The sequence below is a fragment of the Ixodes scapularis genome, unplaced genomic scaffold (assembly GCF_016920785.2).
Source record: "Ixodes scapularis isolate PalLabHiFi unplaced genomic scaffold, ASM1692078v2 PGA_scaffold0__279_contigs__length_252992795, whole genome shotgun sequence".
Lineage (NCBI taxonomy): Eukaryota > Metazoa > Arthropoda > Arachnida > Ixodida > Ixodidae > Ixodes > Ixodes scapularis.
Genome location: NW_024609835.1, coordinates 172,793,813 through 172,817,746, shown reverse-complemented (window position 1 = coordinate 172,817,746; position 23,934 = coordinate 172,793,813). Strand labels below are relative to the sequence as shown.

Here is a 23,934-nt window from a genome sequence, read left to right as displayed (position 1 = left end):
ACCGATCTCGTGGCGGCCGTTTTGAGGGGGAGGGTTGAAACCCGTATTGTTGTTGTATCTTTTTTTAAGTTGAACGAAAAGTGATTGTACTAGCATGCGTCTACCACTTCCAGGTATATGTGTATAAAACGATCGCTCAGCTATTCTCACGGGCAGAGGGAGAGCGCTGGGGTGCCTTTTTGGATGTCTGGCGTTTATGCTCGCGCTCGCCGCCTTCCGCCGTGCTTTGGAGGCGCGTGCGCGCTTTCGAGGTGCACGAGACGCAGAAGTATCGTTGAAGGCAGCTGGCAATGGAGGCTGGACAACTCAGATTCCTCCCAGTATGTAAAAATTTTTGAAAGAAAAAAAATTAATACTTTTGTTGCAAGTACTCGCTCTCGATCTTCGCAATTTTATCCTCGAGCAATATATTGCGAAATATATAAATAAAAAAAAAGAGGTTGATTTATCGAAAATGTGCCATTTCAAGGGTAACTTCAATCGAACAGTGTGCGAGGATTGAGCTCTAAGCGCGCAAAAGTAACGCTATGAAGTGAGTGCGGCCACTCAAAAAATGGGGCAGAAATTTTACGCGAGAGAAACGAAGACCTCTCCAGGGTGTCATCGCAGACTCGGACGCAATGTGCAGAAGAGGGACACTTAGGGAATAGTGTAAGCCGGGGTTGGGGGGGAGGGGGGTGAGGGGGGTTCACTACTTACAAAGTGTACAAAAGACTGTCTGCATATACAGATTCGTGAGTCAGAGCGAGTTCCGTGCTTCAAATGCCGTATGGCAATGAGTTCAAGGAAAAAACGTGGCACGCGGCATTCGATCCACGGATATAGTGGTGACTCGTGTTTGCAGTCTTTCTTTTGTATGCTGTATGGGCAGTGTGACCCCGGCTTTAGAGAGAGGGCCCCCAAACGACAGACAGATCATCTCCAGTGTCCATTATATTGTCGCGGGTGGTGACCAAAAGAACAATAAACAAACAGAAAGAAATCAGCGTTTAATGTGGCGAACTTGTGCCAAAATTAAACGGGTAGAAAAGATAATAACAGAGCGTCGGAGGCGGCGCAGCGGCAGAGTCGAACGCTGGGGCGAAACTGACTGCAGATCAGCACGCGGAGTCCCTTATGTACGCGCGTTGGGTTCTGGAACAATCGGCCTAGATCACGGTGGCCTAGATTGATCGGCGACTGGAACATTCGGAACTCGATCAGACGAGAATGTTCTCGAACTCACGAGAACGCAATGTTGAGAGAACAAATAAAAGAGCATTCTACTGACTGGAATCGAACCCAGACGTTCCACGCGCCAGTCAAGCAGGGTAACCACTCGGCCACGCGTGCGGTCGCTCGCCGATGAGCGTGGCAATATTAGTTCACTCCTTAATAAAGCTGCGGTTACACTGATCATAAATGGTACACTAAGGGCACGGCGTTCGCTGCAGGCACGATGACGGAATCATGTAGGCATTGAACATGTCTGCAGGACAGTTCTTGGATGGCCAATGGGCCGTCGTACAAGGGAAAGACATGCCTCGGGCAGTAGAGAGTTTTGGGAACCGTTTTTGCACATTCGACACGGTACGACGGGCCCTCCGGTACGAACTGCGCATGCGCTATCGCAGAAGACTCGCACATGCGCAGTGCGTACCGGATGGCCCGTCGTACCGTATCGGATGTGCAAAAAACGGTTCCCTAAAACTCTCCAGTATCTGCAGACTGTCTCTTTTGTGATGTGTACTAGCACTGTACCGCGGCTTAAAAGAAAGGTGCAACATTTGTTTGTGCATTCGTTAAATATCACCTACAATCATTCCTTGATGTCCGCAATCCAGGAAACATGCGTTCGATTTTATTTTTTTTCACACAATAGCAGTCGCGGAAAAGAAAAAAAGAATAAAGAAACAAGCAGCGTTTGCTCCCGCAGCAGCAACGTTACCTCGCAGCCGTCTGGACAAGGAACCGCATGACTTAGTACCGTTGGTGCGCCGCCATTGTAGATCACCCTTTCCGCAAGGGCGCAGTCATCTTGAACTTCGTCACTTCTCGTGTGCGTTAAAATATCGTTCTGATTATCTCCACGCGGCTGCAAGGGGTTCACAGAAAAGCCGTGATTGTGAAACATTCTTGTTTTGCCTCACCAATACTTTCTCGCCTATTCCAGGCATAGAGTTATTATAATGTACGCTAGAGGTTCAACTGGCGCTAGTGTCTATGCGACTTCCGTGACGCAAATTGAAGCAGACAGCAACCAGTCTACTTTTGCGGTGCTCCTGTGCATTCCTATGGGAAAGCCCGCGTGCATTTTGTCTTTTCGCCGGAAAATAACACGGAACACTTTGGTTATTTGGGTCGTTCCGAATGGTATGTACCTTGAATAACACTGTAAAAGTGTAATTGCTTTAGTTAGCGCATTTTTCTTCATCGGTGACCGATGTTTAACTTCGCTACATTTTAGTCCCAAACGTATGTTTCGCAGCAGGTGTGTAAAAACAAGCGACGTTTCGAAGCAAAATTACAGTCGAAACGAACATAGAGTGTGTTCAAGGCTCGCCAGCATTCCGGTGACGCTTGTATATTGATAATATACCAGTCCTGTCACCATATGAAAATGATCCCGTCGTGCATGAGCGCAAAAAAACCTTCAAAACGTAGAGAATAAAGTCCGTGGGCTATGAAAGGTGTCCCTTCGTGTGGTTTTCTCTACTGGGCAGCTTTTATCGTGCACTAGTTCTCAAAGCTATCGAGCGCGCGGGTGATAGTTTGAACGGAGAACAAGCAGCTTCGCTCAGGGCAGAAAAAATAAAGCGGTACTTACTTCTTTAAGGTCGGAATAGATTACGCGGCATTCATTTTATTTTGATCGTACATGCACTGCGAGTTACTGATCCAGTGTGACTGCGTAGTTCTTGCCGCGCTCTTGATTTTCCAGATGTCCTTCGTTCGCCAAACCCCCATGCTGGAAATCGCCGACGCCGCGTTCGCGCTAACAGTGTCCGGCAGTGCACATAAATACACGTACGAAGCCGTTTTAGCGCCGTTTTTAATGCGACGAATTCGAAAGAAAAACGCCGTAACTGACCAATTATTTTGTCGGCCTGACTGAGAAATGTTTCAAGCTACCTAGTACGTACGAATTATTTGGGATATTTGCTCTTATGATCGAGCGCAGGGAGAAAATGCACTCACTTTTTTCCATAGAAATGCATTACCGGAAGTCCATTTTCGACTGGTTGCTGTCTGCTTCAATTTGCGTCAGCACACTAGCGCCACTTGAACCTCTAGCGTACATTATAATAACTCTATGATTCCAGGTTGGAATGTTTCATTATTTTTTTCGACTCGCATACAAGATACAGAGCAAACGTGGTTGAGAACGAAAGGAAAGGAAAAATCTTAACTTCTCAAAATCTGTCCCTAAAAAAATTAATACAATTACACGATTACGTAGTCATTAGTGCTTTGCACAACCACACGAATCATCCCGTGGTGGCGATTGTCGAAGGCTGCTTATAAATTGTAGGCCAGCATTGCGTGAGCGCTCGATTTGGACTTGGCACAATCAATGGCAGGGCGAACATTCGTGGAGTGGCTTGTGCCCAGTAACTACAATGACGGGAATACCTAAATCCATAAGAAGAGTTTTAGAATAGGGGACTGTAAAGTTTATATTCGTCTCGTCTCGTCTCGTGACGTGAAGTCTCTCGTTGTCTTCGGGTCTGTGCTGACGTCGTTGTCGGCGATTGCCAGTCAAGGGTCTCTTCTCTTGGGTTTTAGTGATGTCGGGATCGTAGGCTTTTAGGGTTGAATAACTTGGTTTAATATGCAGGTATTATACACAAATATTACGACATAGTCAAAGTTCGGTAGTTTTCAAAAGTCAATGGCCTCTGCCGTTTAACTGTCTAAGTGACACCTCTGCACTTTATCTACTCGATTTTTCGGCATCGCTCTCGATGGGACTTTTACATCAGTATCGCTCTCGATGCCTCTTCTTTTAAATCTCTTCACCGACTCCCCCTCTCAACTCTTCCGCTCCCAACATAGCTACCCTCGTCTCTCTCTCTCTCTCTTTCACTCTCTCCCTCTGACACGCATTCTCGTCTCCGTGGTATGGCTACACAAATCCCGACAAGCAAAATAATAAATGAGTTCAGTTGGCGCTATCCAAAACAAAACGGCCCTCCGCCACCGACTCTGTAAACATTCCAATCATCGACCCCTACAAAAGCACGTAAAAGTCCTTAATATACCTCTCGTGTTCACAATAGCCGGTTCCCGGTACAACCCTGAAAGGTCGACAACACGAGATGGGAGGTGCCATCAACGGCATAAAGCGCGTACATAAATCAGCACACATTCCGAACGAAGCTGTCAAGAGCAGATAGAATAATATAAAGCACCTCTGTAGACGAAGAACATAGGCGGAGCTCTATATGAACGGGTGTAAGGTTACAACATTCACGATCGCGCCTCCCCTTGGGGCCCATCGACCCCGGGAAAGGGCACGCGCCGTGCCGTAAGGATGCTCGGACCCCCGAAGAAGGCAAAAACATACAAAATAACACAACAGGGACCCTAATGCTTTCGGTCCCTTAAGCGGCTTTCTGCGTCGTACCGCGCAGGCGCACATGTTCTGCGCATTCGCGTTTGCATTCGAAGAGCTTGGGACGCCCCAAGCTGTTACGTGTTCCCAAAGAATTAGGGTTTCTTTGAATTAAAACTTGAACTCAGCGCGTGTCCTGCGCTTGGCCAAGCCCAACGCTTGGCTGCACTGGTGGCACACAATGGGCTCCATATCACGTGGCCGTTTGTTCTGCCTCCCAGTCGAGGGAATGAACGCTGCTCATTTTCCTTAGATTTTTTCTGCGTCTGCCAGTAGGTGGACGCAGGGCATCTACCACTGCCCGTACCAATGGATAATCTTGAGATTCGTAGGTTACAAATGTGAAGATTAATACTCTGCTGAATTTTGTACAAATACAAAAATTGTTGCAGCACCCCTTTAAGGGAACTGGACCAACCGACTTTAGTTAAATCTTGACGTAGACATTGCGCTGCTTGATCCGAGGTCTGTCGGAACTGTACCAATCAAACGTGTTTCCGGCCTATGGCACATCATACTCATCAGGGACTTTTGGAAATCATACCTAAGCAGACGACCTATCTTACCAAGGTAGCAAGGAAGTCGTGACCGAGGGGCCGAGTTTCCCACGAAATGTCAGGGCAGTTTTGTTTAACAAAGTGTCAAGTGTTCAAAAAAGAAAACCTATCTCCTTAGCGCAAGTCTAAACAGCGCACCGCCCAACGCTTCTTCTTCGCTCAAATGTACAGCTAGGAGTTGGGACCAGGTGCTACGTTCATAGCTTACCATTATCAGACTAACTGAAATGTTATAACTGTTTTTTGAAAACTTAAACGTAGTAATGGTGGCCTAAGAAGACCGAAACACCTGACGATATACAGCGTCTGCTACCGGATACGGGTCCTAGTTTCTCAGTAAAAATGTTCGCAAATCGCTTGTAAAGTTTTAGCCAAATAACGGATTGTTCTGATACTTTGACATTCGGTCCCAACCTCCAGCTCTACAATTGGGCTGCGAGTTGGAGACTAAACGTTCGGTAGCGGAACTTTTTTTTTTTATTTTATGGGAAAATTTTGGATTTTTGTTTTACAAATACCCGGTACTGTGATAAGAGTTCCTCCAGATTATTTTTTTTTTATATATAAATATTGTTAAAAATGTTTACAGCGATTTTATCGCCAAAAGCCAAGATTTTCCAGTCAACGGATGGGGTCAGACGCCTTTTCTGATGTCCGACGCAGGCAGCTCCTGTTTCAACAGAGCGCCAACATCCAGACGCGGGGACTGCTGGTGTCTCTGCTCATCAAGGCCTGCGGCGTGTCCGCCGACAGCGTGGAGCTCCGCGACGTGGTCCTGAAGCGTCAGAAGCTGGTCGTGAACGCCACCGAGGAGTTCCACGCGGCGCAAACCATCCACGCGTCGGCCGCCAACCTGGTGGACCAGGCGCGACTGGACCCGCTGGTCCTGGATGACATCCAGACGGGCAACAAGATGACCGTCCTCGCAGGAGACTTCTTCTTCTCCAAAGCCTTTCAGACGACGACGGACATTGGTATCCCCTTGGTACGATGTTTGGATCCGTTCTCGCGTGATAGGATTGGCGACCTTGAGGTGAGGCAACGGTAGCTGAGTGCGAGGTAGCCGACGTGGTCGGAATGGAGGGTGTACTCCTCTTACACGGGCAATGATTAGATGTAATCTTGCATGAATGGGATTGGTCTGAAATTACCTCATGTATCCAAGTGGAGAATATAAGCTAAAATACTATCCACACTTTTGTTTCCTTTTGCGTTTGCGGTTTCCGCGAGCTTTACTATCTTTCAATTTATCATATAGCCCGAAGTATGACATCTCCAATTCGCATTTTATTCCAAGATCGTAGCACAGCTGTCTCAAAAACTGGCAGGTACGCCAAATAAGCATGTGACTGTTTGAGCTCATACAGTCCAGGAAACTATTGCATACAAGGTGTGATAAAAGAAAAAAAAAGTTCCGGGACTGATTTTGTAGCGTCAAAAGGGAGAGCAGCACAGTGAAGCGCGCGCAGCAGTCAAAACGAAAATTGGAGCATGTGTATGCTTATACAGCCTAGAACTTAATCTGTCTCAACGGGTGACTTGTCTCCCAGCTGAGAAATTTAGCCAGTGCAGTACAACACTATAGCCTCGGGTCTTTAAGGTGCACCACGCAGTACACGACCGGACGCCGGTACGATGCTCATACGGATCGAAACGGGCAGAGGTAGGGAATGAGTCCAGCAGGATCCCTCGGTTCTGCAGCACGAGCTTTCACTTCACGTGCTCCGAGCTGGTGTCCACTAGCCCACTCTGTCACCGATCTCCCTCCCCCCTCCCCACAGCAGTCGAAGGAAGGGGCCTTTGTGTCTCGTTATACCCAAGGGCGTCGCTCTGTGAACATTTGGAGCAGCGCTACACGAGTTTTGTGACCACGTGCACGGGCACAATGGCGATTTCAGCGTAGACTGCAAACGAGAGCGAACATCCGTTCAGCGTTAAACGTGGCAGATATAAAGCAGAGCCTTTTAAAATTATTCAACAGGCTTCTATAAAAAAGCAGCGAATTTTGCGATGTATTTTAATTGGCACTCTCGCCTCAGGAAAGGCAGGACATTGCTGGAAGACGAAGAGCGGTAAGGCAACCTTATCGGACCTCTTCTTGACTTCAGTAACGTTTTGTCATTTTTGAGGCGCAAGTGCCCACTCAAGATTCAAAACACCTCGCACACTTCACTGCTTTTTTTACATAAGCCTTCTAAATATTTTCATAAGTCCCTGGTTTAGATTTGCCGAGTTTGACGTAGAATTGATGTTCGCTCTCACTTTGGTTTGCAATCTATGGAGTGATCGCCATTATGCTCGTGCACGTGGTCACACAAATCCGTGTACAAGCGCAGCTCCGAAAGTTCACAAACCGACGCCCTCTGGTATAACCTTTAGGTATAACGAGACACAAAGGTCCCTTCCTTCGACTGCTGCGCGCGCATCACTGTGCTGCTCTCTTTTAACACTACAGAATCAGTCCCGGAACACTTTTTAAGCACACCTGCTATATGCGAATAGTTGTTAGAGGCGAATATTACCCTGCCATTTATATCCTTCATAGCGCGAAGGAAAACCATTAGAAACACTTCTCTTAAAGGGATACAAACACCAAATTCTGGAGCTCATTTCTTTGCTTGAACATGACATAGGTGGCAGTAGAACCTCGGACACATCAATACTTTGTTGGAAATGCAAGAAAACATATTTTAAAGTGAATTAAATGAGATATAAAATCGACCTGGTTGTAGATTATGAACAAGGGAATGTCGCGACGGCATTGGCCTTCGACGGCAGTGCCACTACCGTAAAACCATTTATTTTCGTGGCCCCTATTATTCGCGAACCGGTGACAGACGACATAATCGCGGCCACAAAATTTCGCGAGTTTCAAATGACTGCATCGAAACTCTTATAAACCGAAATTTTCGCGCGCCCTTAAATTTCGCGAATTTTTCAATTAAAGGCTCGCAAACATTAAGGGTTTTAATATATCGGAAGTAAGCTCACTAGTACAGATTACCTAAACCACAACCTTATAATATCGAAAGTTTGGCGAAGAAAACCAAAGCACAGTTGGCCACCTTGAATTCACTCCACCAGATAATCGCTTTCACTCATTCTTTGACGTCAAGGTCTGATGAACGATCTTTTTCAACATGGTGCGCGCTGCTTTCAACTTCATTCTCGCCGAGGGACGCCAACTTCTGGAAGTGACGCAGGTTTACGTCGCAGAGTTGTGACGGTGTTCGTTTTTGTGCGCGGTATAGTTTGTGCAACGACGTGAGAACTCATTCCGTGTCGACGAGCTAAGCATGGACGATCGCGGAAGCCTCGTTCGACGAGACCGACAAAAGCGGTGCCAGTGTACCCTCTTCATTCGTTTAATGTTTGCCATTGAGACAAGTCGCGTTGCCAAATCGCGGCGATGTGAGCATTTTTTCGTGGTAGTTTTGGTGTGACGATATGAAAATTGTACAGTTGTTTTCTCTGTGCTCTGTGTCTTCGCTTGGAAAATGACGTCCCGTCGAGATTCCGGCGTAGAGGGGGCTTGCGCTGATCAGCGCAAGCCTCCTCTACGCCGGAATCTCGTCGCTTCGTTTAGTTTCCGCCCTTGTGACAAGGAATGTCGCAAAACCCTCATAGTGTACTTGTTTCTTCGCAGTGGGGTGACAATGTCGCGGTCACACCACTATCGATGCGATACGCTGCGTAAAATGCACGAGTGATGCCACCGCCGTGCTGCCTCATCAGACTCGACCGGCTTCCCTGCTCGCTTTAATAATTAAATGCCCACTGTTATGGCGACTTCAAAGCGATACTTACTTATCCATGAATCTGGTACGCACACCCAGTCTGGTCGTGTGATCAGTCGGTGGTAAATCGGATAGGCAGCAAGTGCCTCGTCCTGCGACTGTCGCACATGATCCTTCCATCAGCTTCGACAACACGAGGTAGGAAAGCTACCAACATCTCCACAACCTAGTTTAGTTTAAAAAGCAGCGAGCTCGCGCCCCAAACCGACGTTGCCGATGTCGCCATACCGGCCAAGTCGCGCAGCTGACAACGTGGTGTCATAGCACGCACGACTCCGCCAGCTCCGCAATCTCACGGGGACAGCACTCGGGCACTACGACAAAGCAAGGTAGTAGCGCTTTGACGCCACCAAGTGTCAGTGCCCATAACTACGGTATACCCTTCCCCAGGGAGGCCGATGACGTCACGGGCAAGTCGCGACGCGACGGGTATCCCGAGACGAAGCGTGCTCTTCAATGGCTGATCTTGAAGTGCTCGCCAGCATCAAACATTTCAAGGGCTAGGGAAACGAAATTCCAGCGCTCATTTTCTCGCTTGTATGTGTTGAATGTTCCACCCTAACCTCAAAAAACACCAGTCTTCTGTTGAAAGGCACAAGAAATGTAATTTTAAAGCTAAATAAATGATCTTCCAATGTGCACCTGGTGGATGCATGCGGAGCCTATTTGGGAGGTAGTCTAGCAACGTTGTGGTATCTGCTACGTAGTCGTGACGTAGCAGATTCCTTCGGAGCAGCGCCGCTATTTGGCATTTCAACCTTTCTCGGACCCTCGTTCTTGCAACCGGACACAGCCATTCTCCCCCTAGAAGGCCCGTCGCTCAAAACTCGAACAAAAGTTGCTTTCCCCACCCCGTTCAGCCCTAAGCTGACAGTGTTGTGGAAGCTACGTGCTCCTTGGGCCTAGGGTGCCTTCATGTGCGCCCTACTTGGGCCAGCCACACGCTCGTCACCCCACGGGTACTTCGAACGGCTCGGTTATAACGCGCTGACGCTATTCAGGAGTTTTCGTAGATCGTTTTTGCCGTCCCGCAAGACCCTCCGCAACCCGCTACGATACGGGAGCTCCACAGTCAAGGCTACCGGCGCGCAGGCGCAGTAGCTACTTCTTCGTTGCGGAACGCTTAGCGGAGGGGGCAGCGCGGTCTACAAAAACTCTCGACACTACCACAACGCTGACAACGCCACCAAGGTCAAAGCTCATAACCAGGCCAGCCTTGCTACTCCACGAATGCGGGAAATCATTTCTTTGTTTTTGTTTGCGTCGGATATCCCATGACGCATCGCGCTCTCCGTTCGCTTCTCTTCGAGCGCTTGCTCTACTGCACCGTTTGGAACGAGAAATATAGTGAGTCATTCAAAATACAAACGTGCGATTATCATTTACGGTTATTGGCCGTCATGCTTGACTCATTCCCGAACGAAATTTGAATATTTCAATTTTTGTTTCCGTACCCCTTTAAAACAAAAATGCAATCGTCCATTTGAAATACAAGAGCGCGATTGTCATTAGTGAACAAAGTTGATCATGCTTAACCTATTTGTGGACCTTAGAGGCTTATTCCAAGTTTCGATTCAGTTTTCTTTTAATGGGACACTGACACACCTCAAAATTTATTTTTTATTTTGTTCCAGCCGATTTATTATGGTGTCAGAAGACAACTCAATCTGTTTTGCTGGAGCATCACGTACATTAAAAAAAAGTAAAAATGAAAACCGTTTACAACTCCCTGTAACGCCGAATTAGAGCGCAGGTTTTGAGGAGGAGGAGGGAAGGGTATTGAGGGGAGGGTATACCCCTCCCCTCAGTAGGAGGAGGAGGGGGTCACGTGACTTTGGGGGTCACGGGGAGGTCACGTGACCTTGGGGTCACTTGACTTTGGAAGGGTCATGTGACCTCATGGTTACGCCGTGGCGACGGTGACGCCGACGCCGCCGAAGCCGGAAACGGGCGCCTAAGAGCTGCGCTCTAAAAAAAAAAGAAACCGCAACTTCTCGAAACCGATACCGAAACTGGACTGCGGAGGGAGAAGAAATGTAGAGGAGGAGAAAAATTGCGGAAGTCACGGGGCCGTGCTACTTCTTTTTCCCAACGAACTTATTCGCACTTCAGCGACCTATAGGGGGCGCCACCAGAAAACTAACATGGCGGCTGGGTCCAGGTCGCGTCGCCTCGCCTCGACTGGACCGCCCGAACGGGTGGCGCATTCAATTTAACGGATTTTCTTTTGTTTAATGCCCAATTTTATAGGTATTTGAACTGCGACGGTTAAGTCTAGCCGGTGCACACAAACTTACAAAGCAAAGTTTTGTTTTCCCGGTGTTTTATTGTTCTTTCATGTCAAACTTTCGTTTCGGAGATTTCGTTCAAAAACAAAACTATGGGCTCCGGAGAGACGGTAATGGACTCTAATCAGTTTTGATCAGCTAAGGAAAGCGGCGGTGACTACAGAACTGTTCCACCGAGAGTAATTTTCAGCTAACTCGCATGCCTCGGCCACGCGACTTATCTGTCCGCGAAATCGAGCTTTCGTGCGTATCCGTGTTTAAGGAACAGCTCCAGTCGTCTGCTCGGTCAACAACACAGGCTGCAGGAAAATGACGAAAATTAAGCAAGCGCTTCTTGAGCCAAGAAGCATGTTAACCCGTTGGCGCCGCACTAAGCAGCTGATGCCCGTATTTCTATGCAGGTTTTAGTAGCAATCGAGAAGTCATTTTGACGAGCAGGTTATGTATTATATTACGTACAATGGGGGGGGGGGGGGGGGGGTCTCACTAAAATGATATTAACATATTCTTCGAGTTGAAATATGAGCTTAGTTGACTAGCTGTTAAAATTTCTAGGGGTGGGGGGAGGTGGGAGGTGGGTGGGGCATTGAAAATAGAGGAGTCGTTGCGAATTAAGGAGTTGCCTTCAGAGAGACAAGGGGGGGGGGGGGGGGTGCACCAACTCTAGGGGGTGTGTGGGTAAATCACTGCAGTGCAGCAAGCAGTCTAAGACATACTCTTTCAAGCATTCGTTTCGCGTTGTTGCGTAGGTACTGGATATAACTTTCAAAGCATTCATTTGACACCATGAAACTGCTTGTAATTAGCTGGGAACAAAATCTACAGTCCAAGAAGTGAACCCATGTCTTCTACAGGCGTCACTTCTTCGTTGTTGCCAGTAGAGACTTTCAGTTTGAAAAGCACGGTGAGGACCGAAATGTTAAATTCATTAAATTCGCAAAAAGAAAAAGAGAAAGAATTAAACACACAATATTTTCAGCTAATATTTGGGATACTATTTCAGCGATGATTGTTGGTGTGTTTAGCCAATTTTTAGGCAAATCAGGTACCATGAAGGAACCGCCGGAGTACTTCTTTAGGAGTGTTGAAGCTAGATATGACACTGCGCCATTCGATTTGAACTACTGTTCACATACCCTTATTACTTTCGACCTTGAATAGCTTCAGGAGTATAATCAGAAGTCCTCAGAAATCTTTGGTGCGACATGTTGGTGTCACCTTGTGACCGCTTTCAGCCAACCTTCGTCGTCTATATCAAGCTGATGAAATAAAAAAATAGCAGTGTATGATGACTATTGGCTAAAATGGTTTCTTCACTATGCGTTAGCGACCTGGTTTCGGTATAATTGCAGCGGCATTGCAGGAACACTATGCTGAATCTGCCCATCCAAAGTGTTTTGAAAGAACATATTATTTTTAGTGTTTGGTTAAGCTATGCGTTATAGAATATAACCGCTTTCTTTTGATTTTTGAGAGGCACTGACGAGACTGGCAGAGGGGGTTGGCACATAATGTTTATCTGACGAGGAGTGCTTTGTTTAGATGCTGCACGTGTTCGGCAAGGCGGTGGAGGACTACGTCCGGTCGCACTTTGAGGGCGACCTGAGCCAGGCGAGCGAAGTGGACGCGATCTGGTGGGAGGCCAAGACGCACCTGAAGACGTGCAGCCTCCTGGCCTCGGGCTACCGCGCCGCCGCCATGGTGGCCGGCTTCGACCAGGAGCGCCAGGACCACGTCTACGAGCTGGGCAAGCACATCGCGCTCGCCTTCCAGGTGAGAACCGCACGTACAGTTGGAACTTGGGAAAAAAAAAGCCATATTAATAAACAACTACCCAGCACTTTTATTTATATATTTTCGCAAAGGAAATGTTTTTTTTGTTTGTTTACGTGCGTTTTTTTGCTACCTGATCTGCTGCGTCAGCAGGCGTAGTTGGCGGCGAAACAGAAACGCTTTCACGGGGACTCCCTTTTAAAGGGGAGCTCGGCAGTCTTAAGAACTACGCTATCTAAGCACATTTTTGTAAAATCCAGGCTTTACTCTTCCTAGAATTTTATTCATTATCTCTAAATTCAAAATAGCTATTGAGAAAACGGCAAAAAGTTATGCCAAAACCAAAATTCAAATTTTCCGGCGCTCTCCCGCGGAGAGAGGTAACATATAGCATAAATTGCAAGTCGAGCAGACAGTCTTAAGAAACACAGCGTTTTGCGCATTATCTTTTGTTTTGCTGGCATGAGCTTCCCAGCATTCATTTCTCATTATGAGCCTTCTTGTAAGTCATCAGGAACAACCTGCACTGCTCCCATAATACAACATCTGACATCACACTTTTGTGTAGCCATCTGTAGAGCGTCTTAGACTAGAATGGAAAATTCAATTATTCGCGAAAACAAACTATTGTCACTTGCAACGTGGGTTTATATCAGGGAACATATAGGAACCAGTGACCTTCTAGAAGACTTTTTTTGACTATGTAAATGAAAACATCGACGCCGGTAATTATGTTCTAGAATTATTCATAGATTTTACGAGGGCTTTCGAAACAATCAATCATGATATCTTAATGCATAAACTATATAGTATTGGAATTCGAGGGAAAACATATGATTTATTTCGAAATTATCTTGCTGATCGATTTCAGGTAGTACGTTTAGGCTAAAAATATAGCAAGGAAATTAAGGTAAAACAAGGAGTACCATAAGGTACAGTCCTCGGTCCACTACTCTTTAATATATATGTTAACGAGATTGCACAGGTTAGCTTAAACAGTAAGCTTCTTCAATTTGCAGATGACACAGTAATTGTATACGCACATAGTAATTACGAAGTAGCGGCAATGACTATACAAGATGATATACATAAAATTATTCAATGGTACCGTAAAAACCAAATGATTGTAAATGTTCCTAAAACGCAAGTAATATGCTTTAGAGATCCAAGAAAAAAAATCGTAAATGAATTTCCAATAAAAATGCATGATGAGAACTGCGACAACTGCTCGTGCATCCCGCTAAAATACGCTGATAATGTAAAATACCTGGGTATGCACATAGACAAATATGTTAAATGGAATATTCACATAGACCAGGTTTGCAAAAAATTAAGGGTATTAATGCCCCATATGTACCACATCCAAGAACTAGTACAGCGATCCATACTTAAAATGATATACAATTCACTGGGTAAATCCGTACTTCAGTATAGAATAACAGTTTACGGGCACTGTGCCAAGTATTTACAACTAAAGATAGAATCGATTCAAAAAAGGATAGTTAAGAATATTGGGTACCGACGCAAAGAAACTAATTTCTCAGATTATATGCATAAAGAATTAGGAATATTACGTTTCAGAGATCAAATGAAGTATGATATTATTATAAAGCATTTCTTCACCAATAAATATAGGCGCGAAAATAAAAAAAGAAAGGACATTAAGACCAAATAAAAAATTTGTTGAACCATTTGTAAGAACAAGATATTGAGAGGCCACAAGGAAATATTACATACCTAAACTTTATAATACATTACCCGATGAGCTACTAGAAATAAAATCCCCTAGAATTAAAAAAAAATAGCGAAAAAGTGGATAATTGAACAGGGAAAAAAAGATTCTTAAAAGGTGATAGGTATAACCGATGAGTATCCCCGAAAACGCAGGATATAAAAGGTTGTTATTGTGTTCTATACTTAGAATTGTCTCGTAAGTCGTGAATTCTGTTTTTCTTTACGGTGTGTAAATGCTAATTAAATATGATTCGACGGGTTTACACATGTACTCATCAAAGTAGGCGAACTAATATAAGCTGTAGAAGGAGGTGGAACTGGAGTAATAGGTACTAATATTGGTATGTTTTGTTATTTTTTAGTTATGTGTGCAATAAAAATGCAGAGGCTCCTGTCGCGTCCCGCACACAAGCCATCATTGGCTTATGTGGGCTTTATATTGTATTATTTTCAAACAAAGTAAATAAAGATGGTTTTTGTATTGTATTGTATTGTATGTGTTGAACCGATTTGAGGGCAAATCACTGACTATAAAAATTTCGCCGGAGCTGCCCTTTCACGCACAGTCGTGATTTTCCTACATGAAAGGCTGTTATTATTCAATGGATCAGTATCTTCCTGACCATAACTGGAGTAGTTTCTTGGAGGATCGGTGCATCGATTCGTTTACGGATAAACCTTCTATTGCGATGGAAACCACAAAATCGTTTATACAAAAAAGGTTATCTCGTAAAATTAACTAATCTAATGTTTCTCAAAGACATAATTGCCTAAAGCGCAAGCTGCATTATTATCGACTGTACCGAAAAACCGGACAGCATGACTGGTACGGAAATTTTAGTCAATGTCGAGCGTCTGCCAAGCGGTCTCATGAGCATGATAGGAAAGAACACGATAAGTTTACGGAAAAATTGTTAAATATACAGTCTCGGTGTGTTTTAAAGGTTGTAAGAAAAGAACATGAAAAATAATGCTACCACTATACCGCTGGACACGATGACAATTTCTTTTCGAACCGCGTAGATATTTTGCCGAGTCATTTCAGTCCGTGTATCGGAGCAAATGATAGCTTGTTGGTGAGCTTGGATATTAATCGCAGGGATTTTTGACAAATCGTTCCAATTAATGAAATTGAAATTATGAAGGCAATTACGAAATTGAAACCGAAGCTGCATCGGGAGTGGATGAAATACATAGTTTTATAGTCAAAGGCGGCGCTTCACTGCTTTGCCAAGTGCTGCTTCACATATTTAGCTTGCCACTTTAATCTGGAATTTTGCGTACTGCACTGTAAACGCTCTGTCGTAATTCAGAAGTTGATATGCAAGTTCATGAGGAGCTGGAAAGGGTACTACTAAGGAGGCGTCACGCTGTTTGTTGAAACTGATAATGAATGAATGAATGAATGAATGAGTGAATGAATGAATGAATGGCAGTTGAGCTCGCCCTCGCATGTACTACGATACTTTGATGGTCAAAATTGAAGGGAACGACGGTTTCTGCCACTCACGCCCAGTATCTTGCTCGAGTTATGTGGTCAGTTATGTAACATTAACGCATATGACATCTGTTTACATTAAAGCCGCAATTTCAGTGTTTATACATCATCCAGAAGGCAGGGTATTCACTACGCACATGAGAGAAGTATCTTCAGGCATGCATCAAGCATCTTCGAAGCATGTTTGCTTATGTTTGCTTCAAACATATCTGCAGGTTGGTTTTGCGTAACCAATCTGACAGGAATGTCACACAAGAGAGACACATGCTTTAGACAGTGTCTATAGATTGTCTTGTGTATGACGGTATTAGCAGTGTGACCAGGGCTTAAGAACGTCTTTGATAAAGAGTTTCTTTTTCGAAAATTATTATTAAAGAAAGCGAGCACCCTTGAAGCGTAAGGCCGCAAACAGGTATGAAGCTACCAGAAGTAAGCGGTTTGTCCCGGAAGTTAGCGTTTGACAGTCTTACAGACCTTCACAGTATTAGCCCGAGCACTGTCCAAGGCGCTAGACCTTTCTTCTTAATTTTAACTCCAGAGACCACGCTTGTTGCGTAAAAATAGCACATGCAATCCCGAAAAGATTTTTAGAAAGCCGCGTCCATAATTAGTATTTATCGAGCTTTTTTTTTTAGGTCATTTGCGATGTAGCCCTCCAGCACTCGTAGAACTTGTAACCAGGGTGAGAAAAAAAAGACACACAAAAAAGCGCTAATATAAAATCTGATTGATTTAAATCGAACTTTATGATTTAGGCAAAATTAATTTGAGTAAAATCACCGTAGCGAGAAAAAAATGACTATTTATCACTACGTGTATTTTTAAATATGGTAGAAACATTGCAGATTGGTTGATCTATCCGTCTGATCACTGATAACACTACGGATGAAAATGACTGGGCTTCTAAAGTACAGTTTAAATAACAACCTTGTTATAATGCAACCCCCGTCATACTAGAAGAAAAACTGTTTGATTTTTTTTAATAAGCTACAAAACTTTGTTTGCTTCTTATTTGGCTTTCGGATTTGCTTGCACAGGACGTTAAGTAACCGACGAACAAAGTGGAAGGTATAAATTTTGCTTACTTGATTAAACTCTTTGTAGCAGTAATGAGTGGTAAGGCTGACCCGGACATTCACTGCGGTGGACGATGTTGATTTATATCGTTACATCTAACAAGGAAATGACCGTCCCGCGATTTACCCTAACAAACTATCACCGAACCATTTAAATATGTTTCCGTTTTTTTATTATATATTTTACCTTGAATTGCTTTGAAATGTGTTCCATGAAACGAAGCCTTCCTCGTACTACCTCTTAAGAGGTGTCCCTGTCGCATCTTAATATACAGAAGAGACCTTGAAAGTTTAAAATAAAACAAGAACTCAAAACTTCTTTTTGCGGAGCAAAACGCCTGCTCAGAGGGAAGACGTATTTCTACTTCTGATATTTTTTTTCTTTTTCATCGCGCGGAAAAGCGCATTTTGCATTTGCATTATATCAACATTTTCGTGCGTGGCTCTGTCGCCCCGTCTTCACCCTTTCCAGCCTCATCGAACACTGCCGCCTCTTCAGCCAAGCGACAGAGCCACCTCGCGGAAACATACAACGCGTAGGCACCTGCGTAGCACCTAGCGTTTGTCCTGTTCGCCTTCGTTCTTTGTCCTCGTCGTTAGCGCTTTTATATTTTATAAGTCATGAACCAACTCGCCCTCTTCGCCACTTTAGCACCTAACGGCTCTGTTATGCTCCGACGTTGAGCGAAATAAAAGCAGTGAAGTGCAGAATACGCGCGTTTTACTGCCCGGCGAGCAGGAACTCGATATCTGCGACGAATCAGTATTTTTGCGACCTGCACTACGCCGCTTTTGCTACTCTCACGTTGGACTCTAATACAGCCTTAACGGTGAACTGTTTAGCGCTGAACGAGAGCCTCTGTCGTTGGTGACGCAGCAGTCGCGCCGATTGCTTTCGTTGCGAAAGCGAGTCGCTGCCGGTAGACACCGTGTGACCGGTGCCACAGACGATGCTTCTGCTGGTTGACTTTCCCTTTCCGAGGTGCCGTGAGCCCGTGATCCACGGTCGAGTTTTTTGTTCTGCGTTGCACAGAATAAATTAAATATGAAAGCGGAACGCCTTCCTGACGACCCTGTTTTGTTTTTGTACACCTTTCTTCTTCTTCTTTGACACTAACGGTTTGTTCTACTTTATTCAGCTCCAAATTGTTTAGCTTTCTCCTCCCCTCCCTATTATTGTAATGGACCCATCTGTTCACCAATATCCCACTCTCCAGTCATTTGAGAAAATGGAGCAATAGAGTCCTTGAGAGAAGGAGGAATGTAATAAATATATATGGTAGTCATTGTGTGTATTCATCAATGTCTTCACAGTTCACTTAAAAAGCACGAAAATACCTTGAAAGTAACTAAGTTTCTATGACGAAGTAACTGTAGCTGTAAAACGTTACTTTAATTTTTAAGTAACTGTAACTGTAACTTGTATACATATTTGCCAAACTAGCTGTAACCTCAACTAATTACTTTTTTAAAAGTAACTAACCCAAGACTGCCGATTTACATGTGGCTTTGCCGCATTTTTTTGTTTTTTCAGACATACCACGAGACGAAGCAGTTCCTCAGCACGTCTTATTCGTCCGGACTGAACTATGACCTCACAAGTCTCCCAATGGTCCTGCACATGGAAACTCACCCCAACTTGCTGCAGTCGGCGAAAGAGGGCAGGCTCCAGGAGCTCCAGTTTGCCCAGGTCAGTTTCTCTCTAGACTACATCAGTATTTGGAGAATCGGCATTCTTTATTTTTTATGCTCATGCATCGTGGCAGCAGAGTCGGCTGTCCACTCTTTGCCGGATTTATCGTTCAAAATGTTTCTCCTCGCCGGCACAGAGTTAATGGCGCGGAGACAGCATATCATGAAAAAGTTGTAGTATTTTTGGATGTGGTGCGTGTTCAACAATTCGGGTTGACGACAATTTTTTAATTTTTATTTGCGACGCAGAAAGTGTTGCGGAGAAGCATCGCCAAGCCATAATCTTTTCATCTGTCCAATCTAAATATCGAACAAAAGCTCTTACCACTTGTACAAGTGTCCTTACCGGCATTTTAAATTTTGTAACTTTTTAAACAGGCCCATTGTTGTCTAGGCCCTTTTTTAAACCACTGATATAAGTAATGACCGTATGCATGTGGCAAAAATATATAAATGTTCGCTAATGTTTTATCTTCGCCGTATCTGACATCCTTCTGCTTAAAAAGTTCCGCAGTCATAGTAGTGGATAGCCAAGAATCGCCATTGCAATCTGCATTTTAGACTTCATTTCAGCGTTTTGTTGGGCCGGTCCAGCCGAAAACAACGTCTTTGCTGAGACGGTGACCGGCTGCTGGAAAACGGCTGGGGCTTCTCCCTGCCATGATGGGGCCTTTTATTGCTGAATTTTGCTTCTGCTTAATATGCCAAAGCTACTTGCACAGTTTACGATCATGTTCCGTTACTAATTCGAACGCACTATGGCCACACTGTTCTATACCTACTGGTCTGACTGGACTATGTTGGTTTCAATGAAGATACCCCATTTTTGTTCATTTCAGAAGTCAAGCTTAATTTCTTTCCGGTAAAAAAATTGACGTGCTTGTTAAAAAAAAAAACAAAAAAAAACGAATTTTTGTTTATGTAACTTTTTTATGCTGAAGAATAATGAACTAAATATTGACACGTTCAAGAACGGAACTTAATTTAGATCAGTGCATAAATTAGTGAATACTGAAGACTCCATCGAAACTGCAACTGCACCAATTAAAGTGATGCCTCAACATACTACTTAAGACATCTTTTTTTTCTCTCGAACACATGACATCAAGCTGTCGTTATAAATATTTATAAAAGCAAACAAGCAACAGCATTTCATAAGTATTTTGTGTGATTGCCGCGTGCTGCACTGCAGATTTCTGGGCGTTAACATTAAAGGGGTGGAGCAACCAGTTTCGGAGTTTGCTCAATTAATTGCGGGATTTGTTCTATGCCAGCTATAGAGGCTTTGCACACGCGACAGATTACAGCCGCCATTGCTGAGCTTCTCTTGTCGTAATGAGATGTCGAGCCAATGAGGCGAGTGTTGTCAAACCTCCCCTACCGAAAAAAACAGTTTAAGGTGGATTATGGAACAGGAAAATCTAACTGGGTTTCTAGCTGGAAACCTGATATCCAGCTTGTAGACAATGGTCCGCAAAATGGAATTCAGGTTTCCAGAAAGAAATCCAGTTACATTTTCCTGTTCCATAATCCACCTTAAACTGTTTTTTTTTAGCTAGGGAGATCTAAAAAGGCCTTGGCTAGGAAGAAGGACACAATCAAATCTGAGACGGGTAAAAAGTTTACTGCAACTTAACACAACCTAAATAGTATTTTGCTGCTCTAAGAAAACAAAAAAAAAAAAAAAAAAAAAAAAAAACCCGTCGCGTAATTGGTAAAATGTAGAACTCCTTTAGTCGGTGACAGTAGGTCCTCCGCCTCGAGGAGTGAGCTTTCTGGCTTTAATACTGCTTTGTCGCACGCGCAACCACAGCCCGGCGGAAAACTATGAGCTCTTGCAGGAGGCGGTGCATGTTCATAACACGTCACCGACTGTAGAACGCTCGAAATTTTTTTCTTGCTACTGCCTACCGCCACGTGACGTGCACCCAGGTCCCATCAAGCTAACTCTACAGCAGCCTTTTGTATGAGAGACCCCCGAGATTGTACGTGAAAATACAGTTTCGAATTTTGATTTGAATAGCTCATATGTCGTGTGCGTAAGGTGGCGTATTCCTGGAAATTCGCGGTAATTAAGAAAACTGCAATTTAGGCCTTGCCGTTGTCTTCTCTTCAAGATTAGCTCGTTCAAAAGGGAAGTGATACTTGTCTCTTAAGAAATCAAAACGTAATTAAAAGAAAAGCAATGAATAAATTAAAAAAAACGTGGTTCAGTTTTGAGATATCCTTCTATCAGTGGTCACAAACGAAGGCTTTTGTTTTATTCTCATACTTCCCAAAAACAGTCAGTTCCTTATTTATGGTAAGGTTGTGATATGGGCTGGGTAAGTAGTAGTTGTACATAATGGGGATGAACAGCTAAACAAAAAAGGCGGACGGCGATTAAGAAACACACACGACAGGACAAGATTTGTTATGTCTTGTATGTTTCTTAAACCCTGTTTCCATTTTTTTAGCGGTTTATACTCATTATGTACTTTACTTATCAATCTTCCCTTTCTCCCTTGACCACCAAGGTGCACTCCGAGATCATGACTGGCGACTCCCTGGAAAGGGTGCAAGTCATGCTGGGCTACTACATCCAGGAAGCCCAACTGCTGACCGAGAAACTCGGACCCTCCGAAGCCGCCACCTCATTGATCGGCATCGTGAACAGCTTGCGTGATCTATGAGCGCAAATAGTTCCAGCTCGCGGTGTGGTCGCTGCTTCGTGAAACCGAATGCTTTAATGTGTACAGTTAATTATTGTTCCTAATTGTCAAAGATTGTTACATCCTAAGAAATCCCCGCGTGTCTACTTACCCGCAAGACACTCAAAGAGCCAATCTTTACGTTCTACGAAAACACCTCACCGAATGATGAGGCGAAACATTCGTTTAGGCCTAAAAATGAAGTCTGCTTTGTAGCCTTATGCAATGCAAAGCGTCATGCTTGCACTGCGTAATGCCACAGAGTAGACTTAATTTGAGGTCTAAACAGATGTTCCGCTTCATCATTCACTGAGATGATTTCGTGAATCGCAGAGATTGGCTCTTCGAGTGTTTTCCAGGTAAGTAGACGTGCAGGCATTTCTTAGTGTACAAACGTTGCAGGGTTACGATGCACTCAGAGCAGGGAAATGGCACAGGCAAGGTTAAATGGCCCCCATGGGAAGTCTAGCTCCCACTTACAACCGCACTGCGTGAAGAAGGTTGATATCGCATAACGTTGCTGTGATGACTTCGACCTTGCCATAGGTCCTGGAGTTGTGTGAGTATATGTACATATCAGTTGCTGAGAGGTGCCTTTGGCGCGACGAGTTTACATTTATTTTTATATAAAATATGGTGAGCAGTCACGTGCTGCAATCATGTTTCTTTTTAAACACACTTTTTATAATTGCCTTCTTTAGTATTAAATTTTAGTGCGATGTTTTTACGTACTTTGCGCATCATGAACAAGGATTATACAATTTTGTTCAATTTGGTCAAACAAGAAAAATAAAAAAAAAAATCCCACAGAAAAGGTTTGTATATAGATTTCTTTGGTGTATCCGGTCGACAGGAAATGAAAAGTTACTATGACGATGACTACATCAGATTGTAAATTATATTGTCCCTACTCTGGGTTAGACAACGTAGTTGTACCAATAATCGTCTAAAATATCCGAAGAAATTTTGATAAAAGCTGATTTGACTTAAACCTGGTTTAATAGACCGATCTCACCAAGCGTTCGGCGCATACGCGGGGCAGCCATAACTTTAGTTCACAGGAGGCATTCGGCAGTGCACGAGAGTGTTCGTACCAACGTTGTTCGTACCCTGCACGCGCAGAGCTCCACCGAGGTTGTCGCACGCGCAAAAAGACTAAAGCTCTCTCGATGCATCGCGGCAGCGGTGGCGTAGTTAGACTGGCTGGTGAGATCGGTCTATACACCGATAAAATTAGCTAAACTAGATATTCTAATAATGACTCAATATACACATATGTCGCCAAGTTATTAAATTTTAAAGTTTTAAACATCACAGTTTTTTTAACGAACTGAAAGGCCCTATTGCAGCAAGGAAAAAAGTCATGACACATGTTGCAATAGATTTGTTTCAAAATTTGAAGCGCCCCACCACGGCGAAATACCAAGCAATGCACTCTGAGAACTAGTTGGCCGCTCAGTTTCGGTTTCGATTGAGCAGCTTCAGCATTGACCGAGTCCGCTGCTTGCGTTTTTAATTACCCGGTCTTCCAGGAACGTACAATATCAAAGCATTCTTGAGCGATATATAATGAAGATCGGAACACTTTTCTTGGTTCCCGACATGCCGAATTTTGTGCGTGCGTATGCAAACATAGCAAGACGTGGCTTAGTGAAGTTACTCCGCGATTTTATCTTTTAGCTCAATTTTTACATTCCTTGTTATACCAGTAAACGACAATTGAAATTGTCACTTTAAGCTCTACACGTATTTTGTTTGCCAAACGTTCACTTGTTACTTCACTGAGCGAAAAACAAGCCGCATGCACACAGTATACTCACAGATGACCGCAATGTTGGCGCATCAACTTTTAAGGAGATGCAATACAATCGCCCTCGTTACTGCACAGAATTTACTATGAAATCTTCCTCATGACATCATATATATCCCACTCAAATTTTATACTGATAGAAGATATTATAGATGTTTTCGCCTATGCTGAGAACGGCTAGCTACGACGGACGCCTTCACAAAGCGTCCCGTACTCTTTGCTAATGAGAGAAATACGGACTTTCAGCAGCCAAGTCCTACGCAGTTAGGAGCCCGACTTTTTGAGAAAGAGCGAGACCTGCATGAAAGGACGTGCCTTAGCGTGGATGAAGGGTGCAGCCTCCTTGAAGTTTGCCTCAGAAGCCACCTACTTCAGCTTTCAAAAAAACTTCTTCAGCCAGGCCAGCGAACCCCAAGGGTTCCGTC

General features: G+C 44.3%; 1 protein-coding gene across 1 annotated transcript in view; it reads left to right on the top strand.

Annotated features, from left to right (window-relative positions):
* The window catches only part of LOC115314907 (all trans-polyprenyl-diphosphate synthase PDSS2), a 54,323-nt gene extending 32,483 nt beyond the window's left edge, over positions 1–21,840 (top strand). Inside the window, exons 2-5 of the mRNA XM_029974013.3 lie at positions 5,815–6,136; positions 12,779–13,009; positions 18,852–19,007; positions 21,526–21,840. Coding sequence (XP_029829873.2) covers positions 5,815–6,136; positions 12,779–13,009; positions 18,852–19,007; positions 21,526–21,681 — 865 coding nt within the window. The 3' untranslated portion in view covers positions 21,682–21,840. The remainder of the gene's footprint in view (positions 1–5,814; positions 6,137–12,778; positions 13,010–18,851; positions 19,008–21,525) is intronic.
* The last annotated feature ends 2,094 nt before the right edge of the window (positions 21,841–23,934 follow it).